The following is a 12,987-nucleotide window of genomic DNA, read 5'->3' as shown; positions in this document are numbered from 1 at the left end:
CGTAGTTAATTATTTCATTCAAATTTAAATTTTATTATAAAAATCGAAATCGAAATCAAAATAAGAATCGATACTAAAATTGAATTGAAATAAAAAAGTCATTAAAACCGTATCAAAATCATATCGAATTTTGATTATATTTCTAATTTCAAAAAATTTTAAAAATTAACGTTTCCTTCTGATTTCTATAAAAAATTGTACCAAAATCGGTGCCGCACACCTCTAAATAATACACTTGACTGTAACTTTCAGGAGCCTATATTCGCCAATTCGTAAAATCAATCACGGTCACATGATCGAATTGTGACAATAGTGGAAATAAAATGGCCAAATTAAATTAGTCTCAATTAAATAAACGCTCAAAAATCAACAAGCCCGTTTACCTACTTGCAATTGAAATCTAATAGATCTACTATGCCATGTTCCCTTTATTTAGGAGTGGCTACCAAGCCAATTCCAATTGATTTCGATTTAAAATTTAGGAAATGGGATTGAGCCATAGGTCGGCTCTGAATTTGATATCAGTTTAATTTTTATTTAACTTTGCTCCGTTTATGATAAAACGCACAATTGAAAATTTTCAAAAACGCATTCTAGTTTCCTCTGAAAATTGAATTATATCAAATCAATTTAAACCAATTCTCAATATAATTTTAAATTGAATTGATTTGGTTTCATACCAGACTACATGACTAGTGTACTTTATACCATCATACCATCCATAGCCAACACTATACTTAGTCATGTGAAATCTTATGGACTCAGATCAAACCGCCGCACAACATGAAAACATCTAATTGCTACAAACTATCCATAATTTCATTTTGCATTCCAATTATGTTTAAAAAGAAAACCATCGAATACTCTAATTTTTTCCTATAATAATTTAGAAACTAGCAAACATTAATCAAAAGTAATTGTTTAAACTGATTCTTCAAGGATTTGAAGATAAGACGCAATAAACAATGTATTATACAATCTCTTTTAAATGTGAGGAGTCAGAACCTAATTAAAGGCTGGAAACCCTTCAGAAGGGTTTTTCATTTTTTCAGTTAGCTAAACAAAGGCACATCAAAATGCAGCATGTGGCTTGGCCTTAGCCTTCATATCAAATCTAATATATACTGTTACACAGTTTTTAAAAGCACTCTTTAGAAAACTTGGTTGATCCCAAAATCTACAATTAACCTCGCTTTACGGGCCTTTGAACATAGGATTTGTTGGGATCCTCTGTCTTGAGTTTCGGTGGCCGAATTTCCCCTTTTTTACCCTGTTCATTTTTTTATTGTTTGTCAGAAATAAGGTTCTTTTTCTTTCAAAAGAAAACACACAACTAAACCTTAATCCCAAACTTATTTGGAGTAAGCTATATGCATCATTTTTCATCATTCAGCTTAGTTAATAACAACAACAATAACATCAGTATATGGACTTACCTTCTTCCCCGTCTTCATGAAATCTCTCCAGCTTGAAACCTGAAGAGAAAGTGGTAACGTCAAAAGCAGTATCAAGTAATAATAGGAAGGGAAAATTACTATGTAATCCCTGTATTATAGAAAAACTTATCAGTCGGTCATTTAGTTTTGAAAAATAGTTAAAATATCTCTGAGGTTTTAAAAAGTCTACTAATTAATCCTCCGTTAATTTTAATTGTCAAGTGTTGCACAAAAGTCTAAACTACCCTCAATCTAGAGTGACTAAATAGTAGACATTTTTATAAAACTTGAGGACCAACTAATAAATTTTTCTACACCATAAAAACTAAAAAGTAAAACATTTAACGGTTAAAACTAATGAAAGTATTAATTAATAGATTTTTTAAAACTTCAAAAATATTTTAATGTAGTTTTCAAAACTGAAAGGTCAACTAATGAGTTTTTCCATAATATAGGGACTAAATAGTAATTCCCTAACAAAAACAATAACAAGCAAGTTCCATCAATCAAAACAAAATGCAATACAATCTATATGAGAATTTATTAAAATTACAACCAAAGACAAGGGGGAAAAAGAGTAGATAAAATTTCCAAGTCAAAGACAGAAAGTGTAGGACCTCGGAAAGGCTACCAGTCTTGATGAGTCAATACAAACAGATATTGCTATCTGATGCATTCTTCTATCATGAGACTAAGTATGCTTCTACAGAAAGAAAAGAGGCTTTCTCTCACATCACATACAACACAAAAACACAAACAGAGAGATTTCTAGCAAATCATTGATCACCATTGACATCAACAACATCAAGCTACTCTACTACATTTGAATTCAACTTAATTTAATTGAATAGAATTGGAACTAATTTTCAATTTGTTTCATATCTACACCATGTTACCATAAAAAAGTGTGTGTGAATATATAGGAAATGCTAGCAACAATTTTCAAGTGACCGTCCAACACTCTCCATCCTATTTGTTAAAATGTATTTATTATATTAATTATTATTTTTTGTCTCCTCAATAAATCATTAATTATTATACCTCCAACCAATAGGATGGAGAGTATTGGACAGTCACTTGAAAAAGTGATTGTTGCTAACATTCTCATATATGTATATACATAAAAGAACAAAATAAAACCAGTTCAAGCTTCAAGTTTATTTGGACTTTGATTTGAGATAAGTCAAAATTCTGCTATAGTTTTGAGTTTATCCAACCGAGTTCAAGCATCAAAATAAAGCTTCATCTATTTGAATCAAGTTTCAAGCAATGAGTTTTCAAGTTTCGCTCAAATAGTTTATTGTTAAACTCAACTTCACTTCATCACAACTCTCAATAATAACCAAAAGAGGAATAAAGTCATAAACAAAAGTTTTCATGCAGAACACTAGCAAAGAAGCTTCACATTTGCAGTTCACTGGAAACAGAATAACAGAATTCATGACACAGAATTAGCTAGTAAAGATTATTATAGGCATAGCAACTTTCTTCCTTTGACAGTGCACAAAATGCCTTGCAAGTTATTTAAAATTCAATAGCTCTTCTGACATTTCATGTCATGCAGATATATAAAACCATCAGTTGGATACTTCAGATCTACTAGGCAATGCCCTTTAGATAGCATCAGGAAAGGGGAAAAAAAATTAAGTTGACACTTGTGAGGGTTCATGAACAGAGACAATGAGATTAAATAGTCAAAGTCAGAAACAAACCCTCTGTTCTCTTGTTCCTTCCCACTGCTCCTCGTGTTCACGCTTTCTCTTCCACATTTCCTTTTGCTCTTCTTCATCCTTCTTCAATCTACCTTCCTCTTCTGATATCTAAAAGACAACACAAGATACAATCAACATAAGCACAATAATTTTAACTAGAAAATCTAGGAAATAAGGAAAATGATTTAACTTCTAGCATACCCTCATCTGCATTTTCCTTCTTCGCCATTCTTGCTCAGTTAATATTTCGCGCACCTTCAACTTGAGTTCCTGCTGGAACTCCTCAGACTGTTCATATTGTTGGTCATATTTTCCCTGTTTCACATCCAAGAGGCAATATAGACCAATCAATTCACTACAGCAATTATTTCCTTTTGAAGCAAAACATAGAACATACAATTAAGATGAAGATTTAGATTTAGATTTAGATTTCCAAGAGGCTATAGTAGGGTCCAATTCCTCTTAACTATACATGGGGAAAATGTGAAAGTATATTCAAACTTCAAGGTAACAGATACTCGATGAATATTTATAAGACCATTAAAAAATAACTTTTCTTATGGAATTCTGCAAATTACTATAGTATTTTCAAGTTCTACAAACATTAAGAAAAAAATTATCAATTAAATGTAACTCTCAAATGCAACAATCAATAATAACAGATACCAGAAATTAATACGGATGGAAAAAAAGGACTGAAATATGACAAACAGTGAGAGATGTTTAGCGCTTGAAGGAATCTTTATCATCATTAAAGTTAATGGATACATGTTGAACTAAATAAACACAAATGCAAAATGATCAAGAACAATACCTCATCAACCAATGACTTTATCTTACTGGCTGTATCTTTCTTCAATTGTTTCCTCCTCTTTGCTAGAAGTTCTTCTGCAGTTCACATTGTATTAACTAAAAACTCTTAGTTGATACAGTCAATTTGAGAAAACATACTAAAAAAGAAAATAACTGTTGAAACTAAAATGCAGTGGAAGGCATTAAGCAATAAATATATCTATACATACACTGTACATATATGTATGTGCAAATACAAAAATATACAGCAGACATGCGCATTTTGTTAAATTCTCTCTATAAATAAAGTAGAAAGTGAAGATTTAATAAATGAACACCATGTTTCAAAATGACGGACTGCACTATCATAGCAGACTCCACATACAGCTGCAGAAGTTGCAAGATTAATAACAAAACTTACAGAAAATCCAAGTATGTCCTTGTTATGGTTAAAATACACTAGAAGATCCAAACATGCCCTAGTTACGGTTAAATATATATCTCATGTTATATTCATAGATGATAGAACAAAGGAAAATATTCTCCAGAATGAAAGAAAGAGAGAAAAAAAAAAAGATAGAAAAGCACCGGATCAACATCTCTTCTTTGCAAGAGAAGTATGGATTAGCCAATCCACATATCATTCATTAATGATGCAGTAAAACCAAAAGAAAAAAAAAATCTTTTTGGGACTGACCTTTTGCTGCAGTAACTTGACTAAGAATATAATCTCTTTCTTGTTGATCAAGTAAAAGTTGTTGGGCTTTTGCCAATGCTGCCAAATTAAAAAAATAATAATAATAATAAAAAAAATCAACAATGGTGATCCAATTCTTACTAGTAAGTTTCATTCAATATATATATTTGATTGTACATGGGAATTGGGAAAACACACACTATGACTCGCCTTTATCAGTGCCTCAAATGTTTAATTGATTGGAGAATTGAAGAGGATATGCAATGAATACAGTGCAAATAGTTTTCTTCAATTGTGGCAATTTCTTTAAAAATTATCAATGGTGATCAGCATTGAAAGCAATTGCAACCACCGTTTAATTTCATTTACTATGCGTCCTTCATGAAGCAGTGAGCTCCTATGAACTAAGTTACTAAATTTTAAGATGACAAGAATATCTAAAAGATACTTTCCATAAATGAACAAGGATAGTGTGAGTTCTTTGGTGATCGTGTCATGGGTCTACGGACAGGGAAGTCTTCTTCAACTACTACCTTCCCCTTGCCTTCATTCTAACCCTTGCATCCTGAACCTATTGTGGAAGTGAGGGAGCTCCAATACCTCAAGACTCTGTTATAAATAAGGGGTAAGTTGACTAGAAGGAGATAAGATGACTGTAATAGGCACAAAGTGGCAGAGCAGTTATTCTGTTACAACTAACAAATAGGAATTAGTATAAATAGGAGGGTTGTCCTTGTATTGGAACATTCCAAAAAGTTAATAGCAAATGCAGAATTCCACCTTTCTCTATTCTTCTATTCCTTCTCTAACTTTTCTAGCTCCTCACTAATTTATGTTCTTTTCTGTGAGCAAGAACCTGGTTCCACATGTTTTTCTTCTATTCTTCCCTCACTAATTTATGTTCTTTTCTGTGAGCAAGAACCTGGTTCCACAGGTTTTTCTTCTATTCTTCTCTCTATTTCTTTCTGTTCCTCTTCTTTCTTAGATTTCTTTCTCCTTCTCTCCTTCTAACTTCTTCCCTTTTCCCCTGAAATTCCTTCCCCTTATGATTTCTCTTCTTTTCTGTATCAAGTTTTGTTCTTTCTTCTTGAAAGAATTTGTCCTTCTCGGAAATCCAAGAAATATCAAGATTCTAATTATCTTTCCTCTCTAATTCCCTCTGATTTCTCATATTTCCTCTGTTGACAAATTTTAGAAAATATTAAATATCTGATTCTTTTCTCTCAATTTCCGTTCATGGTTTCATTCTCAAATTTCTGGTGGCTATCGACTAAATACATACTTGGACACCCGGACACCTAGATTGTATCATTTTTGCCTACCAAACACCTCAACTTTAATCGTAACCTAATAAACACCTAAATTTTAAAAAATATTACTTTTAAACACTTTGCCAAATCCATGGTTTAAAAGTTGTGTTTGAAAGTATGTTCTTAAATTTATGGTTAAGTCCATAGTTTTAAAGTTGTATTTAAAAGTAGTTTTTCAAATTTATGATTTTAAAATTATGTTTAAAAGTAATTTTTTTTAAATGTTTAAGTGCTTATTAGGTCACGATTGAAGTTGAGGTATTTGATAGGCAAAAGTTCTAAAGTATATGCACACAAGTATGAATTTAGCCAATTTCTGGTTCCTTCTTGAAATTCTTTCATTATTTCCTTGAAATTTCATTTGTTGGGACTGAATTGATTTTCCGTTCTTGGGAATTGAAATTATGGCTAGTACAATGATGCTAAGGGTAGCAAAATCGGAAGAATAGATGAAGACTCTCCAAGAAAAGGTGTAGAAGGCTAGAAGGTGTTAAAGAGATGAATGGACTAAAAAGCGCAATCAGGAAGTCCACCAAAGACAACGACGATGCATTAAGGGAGAAATTGCAATCCTTCATGAAAATTATGATGGGGGTTACTTTGAGAAAAGAAATAAGGCAGTCTACCAAAGACAATGATGCATTAAGGGAGGAATTGCGAGCTTTTATGGATATTATGATGAGTGATAAGTGCAAGGAAATCTGTAGCAGTGAAGAAGGGATGCTCAAAACTGAAAACAGAGGAAAGAAAGATGGAAAATCTGAGAGCAGAGAACTATTACCCATTCCAAGGGAATTCTTTACCCCCATTCAAGGGATCAAGATAGTTCTGGAAACTCTTGGCATATTGTTGGTACTATTAAAATTACCTAAGAATGAATTAGTTATTTTCGGGGGCAAAGAACCTCATGATGTCAATAGTGCAAATGATGAGAATGTTCAAGGTTTTGAACATGAAATCATCCCTGAAGCTTCCCTTGTAAATTCAAGATATCAAGAAGTGGAGCTTGGAAATATTCCAAAGAAAAACAGGGGAAGAGGATGAGACTTGCTAATTGCAAAACTTGGAAGAAGGTGTCTTCTCCAAAGACAAATTGGGTTTTGTTCTATTACTGGAGAAAATATTGAACATAGTCTTCTTCTTGTTGGAATTGTCGAAGTGTTTGAACATGAGAATGGGGTTTTTGTTCAGAATATTTCAAATCAAGAAGACAATGTGGAAGCCTATGAAGAAGATGGTTACAGAAAAAAGTGTTGGAATTTTGGGAATAGTATAGTTGAGCTGGGATCATGTAGGCATATATTACTCAAAGAGAATGCATTTGAAATTTGGAGGCAGAAGAAGAAAGTGCTATTCTTGTCAAGGGAGGATTTTCGCACTAAAATGTTGAAAAATACCAACAAAGAGCGACAATAATGCCTCTATTTCCAATTTTTCTGTTCATAGATTGGAGCAGCTGATCAGATTTAACAAGCATGGTTTCAAGAGGTGGAGAATGTTATGAATAGGGGATAAGTTGACTAGAAGGAGATAAGATGACTGTAGTAGACACGAAGTGGCAAAGAATTTTTAAGTATTTTAATTTTTTTAATTAAAAATTTCTTATTATCATCATTAAATTATCAATTGAAATTTGAAATTGTAAAATATATTCTATAAATATAAGGGTAAATTAAATTTATATGTTTAGCATTGAACTAATTATCATATTGAGACATTCTTCTACCCTCTGAGAATTTGTTTTACATCACCTAATTCCCCATAACTCCACTGGTTCTACATCAATTTGGTTTGGTACCAGAGAAAGGTATCCAATTCTGTATGGTCTGTGTTCTTTTTTCCCCCTCACATTTTTCTTTCCTTTAGTCTTTGTCCATTGCAAAAACATAGATGAGCCACTGCCACCCCAAGCCCACCATCCTTTGCACATCAACCAACAACAAACCATTGGCAAAGAATCACTTTAAACCTTTGTTCCCAATATTCTAACGGTTCTACACCAATTTGGTTTTAGGCTGATTTTCTTTTATTTTCTTTTAAAGACAATAATTTCCCGTAAAATGAAAATGAAAACCTTGTCTATAAGGATGAACATACCTGCAAATGCCTCTTTCGCTTGTGGATGCTTGCACTTGTCAGGGTGAACCAACAAAGACAACTACACATTTTAGGTAAAGAGCATATCAGTTAGTCACAGAATAAAGGGGTAACCAAAATAATTTGAATAATCGATTCAATAACATTTGAAGAGACAGGCACCTTACGATACTGCTTCTTTACATCCTCTGGAGATGCTTTGAATGGTAGATTTAGATACTCAAATGGATTTAACTTGAAGCATGAAAGAATCCTAAAGTTTTCGAAATAGTTTCATGGGCAAAAAAGATTAATTAGAAGAAAAGAAAAGAAACTGTCCACATTAAAGACAATTAATTAATCAATCATCCTAAATTCTATAGAGAAATTTAAAAATTGGGAAAAAAAATAAAGCAAAAGAATGAAAAAAGGGGTGGAATTCATGGCATAAGACACTACACTCAACTCAAGGAATGAGATTCATTTCAAATGAAGAAGGATGATAGATAAACTAATGCTTCGTTACTGAAAAATGAATGCCATTAAAAAAGGAAAAAAAAAAAAAATCTGAGAAGAATAGAGATTTAGTGCAAGAAAAAAGCACACAAAATAAGTGTCCATTCTCCTTTCTTTTTGCCATTAAACTCACCATATCTTTCTCAGCCACAAATCAACTTTCACTCAGATCATTAAAACTTGATCTACAGAAAAAACTAAAACACTGTTTTGTTCAATTCCATTCCCGATTCCACAAATAGTGCAAATCAACTGAATTCTAAATGAATTCCCATATTTTGGTATGACACAACTTAAATTGTAGATTTAATTGAATTCCATATGACATTTCCTAAACTATCCTCAAGAGTAAAATTTAAAAAAAAAATTATAATTTTCCAGAAAATATTATATATAATAAATTCATAACAGTTAATGAATTCACATAAATATATATAATATAGGAGATATATATAACACAATACGAGCATAATAAGATTAGATATTACAAAGTTCCGACAAAAAATAAAATATCATATCTTATATAGTTATATAGACATATAAACAGTAAAATGCTAGTTAATGATTTCCATCTTCTTCTTTATAGTTTAGGCAATGTAGTTTGATTAAATATAGGGAGATGGATAATTGAGAGAGATTTTTTTTATATGCGCATTTTAGTCCAAAAAAACATATTTTTATGTAAGTTTTGTTTAATCATTTCAAATTCCACCAAATTTGATAAGAATTGATTTTGACAAAACCAATTTCATACAATTGAATTTATATAATTGAATTATAATTTTTTACTAAAAAATGAGCACACAAAATATGGAATTCAATTGAATTCCACATTGAGAATTAGGATAACCACATCTAGTGCACGAGTTAATATCCTCATTGTTCTCATATTCTGTTCACAAAGCATTCTAACAAAGCACTTGAACAAATACATCCACAGTTCAAAGTCCAATTCCTCATTCCTAGCCTTCCACTGTTTAAATCCTACCTGAATGAGAACAAGAAGAAAACTCTTCCTTAAAAAAAAAAAAAAAATCCTCTCTGGCGCACACACATTGAAGAGTGAAATACTTCCTCACTTGTATAACCATAATAAGCCCAAATCATAAATATTTATTCCTCATACCATATCTAAATTCAACTCATCTCTGGGAAGTTTCAATTGCAAATATAAAGCAGATTCATACACAAATTTGCTTTCTTTCTTTTTTATTTCTGAATCCAATTTCAAAGACAAGCCCAAAACGTGTAACATCACAATCGCAAATAGCCCGTTTCTAGAAACAGAAATTTTGTACAACGAAAAACAATAAAATTCGCCAAGGAAACTATAATCCAAACTGGATTCTAGAAATCACACGAAAAATTCAGTTTGATGGAAACCCTAATTAGAGAATCAATTACATAAACATAACAATTAAAATATAACAGGATATAGGAAAACATAATAAACAAACACAAACAATTTATACTTCCAACGCACAAAGAAAGGGAGAGACCTGCCGACTTCGTTATCTCTCTCGACTTCGCTAACTTCAGCGAAGAAGCTCTTGAGAAGCAAATCCTCGTCTGTGGTGTTGGCTGAGCTTTTGCCTGCCATAGCTCGCTTTTGCTTCTACGTAATCTCGTTCCTCCTCTCTGTTTCTGTATCGGCTCCAAAGAATTCTGTGACGAGTTACGGATACAACTCGGGATACTAAAAAAGTCGAAATCTCTCGGAAAATGAAGCATTTCAAACCGCAACTCGGGCAAGCAACCGAGTTGAATCGACCAACTCAATATTGGTATTTATCATTTTTTTTACTCTAATAATTTAGTAGTAAAAATCGCTCTTTTAAATTTTCTTCATAATTATAGTAAATTCATTTTTTATAATAATTTTAGGTTAATTTTAAATATTAATTATTTTTGTTGTTTAAGATTAAAATATGAGAAATCATTCATCCACGTTCAATTTTTCAATGGTTAAAATTATGTCAGGAAAAATTATTTAAAATCAATATTGAATATTAAAAATAAACTAATTAATATAATTATAAAAGTTTATTAAAGCAAATAACTCCATTTAAATTTATATACTCTTGGTCAAGGGTTAAATACATTTAATTTATTTTTTTTAAATAAAATTTTAAATTTAAGAGTAAATAAATTTTCATTTAATATAATATTAATTTTTTATTAACATATTTGTAATATGAGATATCAAAAAGTTAGTATTTAATTAAAATAAAAAAATTAAAAATATATAAAAATAGTAAATAAATTTTGGAATTGTAAAATTGAAATAATACCTTATTATTAAAAATTAATATTTTTATTATTAAAAAATAATATTTTATTAAATCAAAATTTATTTGGCCTTAAAATTACTATTTAGGAGTTTAATTAATAAAAAAATTAAATTAAATGTATTTAACTTTGACTAAAAATATAAATGTTTAATTGAATTTATTCCTATTTGATGATGTTGAGATCCAAGAGATTGTGAAATCGTGTCACCTAGTTTAGGCGAAATAATTTCAAGAGAGTCAATGATCCAGATGAGGAGTAAATGAGAGTAGTAAATAGGAGTAATGGAGCTGAATATTATTTTTGGAAAAGCTAAGATTACAAAGCTGTAAATGGTATATTGGGTAGATGAAAAAGAGATCATCCTTAATCTGTTGAATAGGGGTATATATACCTGTGGTCATACACAATTAGTGTGTAGCATGTCCCTTTTGACATTTGCACTTTTGGCGGGTTTTTAGGATGACCCATTAATGGTAGGCAGTTGGCTGATTAATACTAAGTCAACTAAACTCATACTCCTTTTGACATACACGCTATGTCAAAGTTGCCATTGTACGTGCATTTAAGACTTCGTACGAGAAGGTGATTGGGTTGTTGTCTCGTGGAACAATGAAATTAAGAATATTAATATTTGACCAGATCCTTGATAGGTTATACATAATAGAGTCCGGTCGAGTAAAATGAGTTCTCTGAACCGTGATTAAAGGATTGAAAAAATGTATCCAGATCTCAGTGAGACTTATATCTTATATGTTATTAAATGCCCTTTCGCTTTTTTTAGGGTTATTTATGATGGCTAGAGGAACAAATTAAATTCATCAAGTCATCGTGGATGGTTCATTATGCATTTTACTCCGAGAAGCATGCTTTATCCGTCATTGGCTTTTGAACAGGTGCCATAAATGAAGACAATGATTATTTGAGGAGTTTTGAGAAACCGTCGTTTGGGATTCTTTAGGAGTATTTTATTTAATGCATTCGGATTCTGTGGCTATGAAAGCTCTTTCCCATTCGCCATAATCTACTTTAGCTTCTCAAATCTTCTCATTCCACATTGCTCTTTTCCCTCTTCTTCATTTCTACATCATGGAATCTCCTGCTTCAAGTATGTTCTTTATTGTCAAGACTCCTATAGAGTTTCCTTAGTCAAAAGGTTACATTTCAATGTTACTTCTAGCGACCTTCGTTGGGCTATCCCTAGGGAACTCTTATCTACGGATTCTTATTACATCCAAGCCCCTCGTTCTTCTGAGAGAATCATGTTATTTTATTCTCCTCCTCCTGTTGGTCTTAAAGATGCTCAAAATGGAGAAAAAAATTAGTCTTCTTCCTAAAGCAGTTTGAGTATGAGTTGTCTTTTCCCTTTTCCCAAATTTTCATAAGGGTTTTTAGGTTTTATCGGGTCTCCCCTAGAATGCTAACTCAAAACTCCATCTTGTTCATGAAGGCTTTTGAGGTAGTGTGTTGGAGATGGGGTTTTAAACTATCCGTAAGTCTCTTTAGGTCGCTCTTTAGGATCACCAAGTCAAACCACGAGTTCTGGAGCTTTTGTGGTCATATGGGCCTTTCAATATTTACCAGCCACAAGGACTCCATTCGTCATTGGGTTGAGAGTTTTGCCATCGTTCGCTTGAGTGGAGAGCAAGAGTGGGGCTTTGACACTGCCGATGGAAGTGATGACTCTAAATTCAACACTTCCCTTCACTTGTTTGAGTAGGAGTAGTTGTACTTTACTCGGCTGACCTCTCTCCCTTACAAGTATGATGTTTTCAAGTGCATACATCTCCCTCTTGGGGAACATTGCTATGCTACTGGTACTTATTATTTTGATTTTTCATGTTTATGATTTCTTTTTTTATTAAAACTTATTTTTGTGATTTGCAAAATCCATTCTTCCGATGGAAGAGCTTGTGGTGCCCCAAAATTTTACCCTATCTAGAGACTTTATCAAGCAAACCATTGAGCAATTCACAATTCAAAAAATAATGGAGGTCATGCATGATGCCTTAGGTCTTAATCCTCAATGGGAGGAGCGCATTTGGCTATTATGGACCCATCGTTCGAGGTTGCTGCAAGGGGGATGCCCTAGAGGTCGCCAAGGAGGGAGGCACTTAAGAAGCCACAGGGGTAGATGCTGCTCAACATGTCATCCAAGA

The 12,987-nt window shown here is 32.1% G+C and overlaps 1 protein-coding gene across 1 annotated transcript; it reads right to left on the bottom strand.

The window, feature by feature from the left end:
• Nucleotides 1-903: 903 nt before the first annotated feature.
• LOC110614043 (J domain-containing protein spf31) lies at nucleotides 904-10,284 on the bottom strand. Its single transcript, XM_021755493.2, has 9 exons — nucleotides 10,039-10,284; nucleotides 8,207-8,297; nucleotides 8,045-8,105; nucleotides 4,638-4,715; nucleotides 3,963-4,036; nucleotides 3,350-3,463; nucleotides 3,149-3,256; nucleotides 1,437-1,475; nucleotides 904-1,270 (listed from the first exon to the last, which is right to left on the bottom strand). The coding sequence occupies exons 1-9, from the start codon at nucleotides 10,137-10,139 to the stop codon at nucleotides 1,184-1,186; spliced, it is 753 nt and encodes a 250-aa protein (XP_021611185.1). The 5' UTR covers nucleotides 10,140-10,284; the 3' UTR covers nucleotides 904-1,183.
• Nucleotides 10,285-12,987: the final 2,703 nt, after the last annotated feature.

The sequence above is a fragment of the Manihot esculenta genome, chromosome 4 (genome assembly GCF_001659605.2).
Source record: "Manihot esculenta cultivar AM560-2 chromosome 4, M.esculenta_v8, whole genome shotgun sequence".
NCBI lineage: Eukaryota > Viridiplantae > Streptophyta > Magnoliopsida > Malpighiales > Euphorbiaceae > Manihot > Manihot esculenta.
Note: the sequence above shows the minus strand (reverse complement) of the source record. Positions and strands in the feature narration are given on the sequence as shown.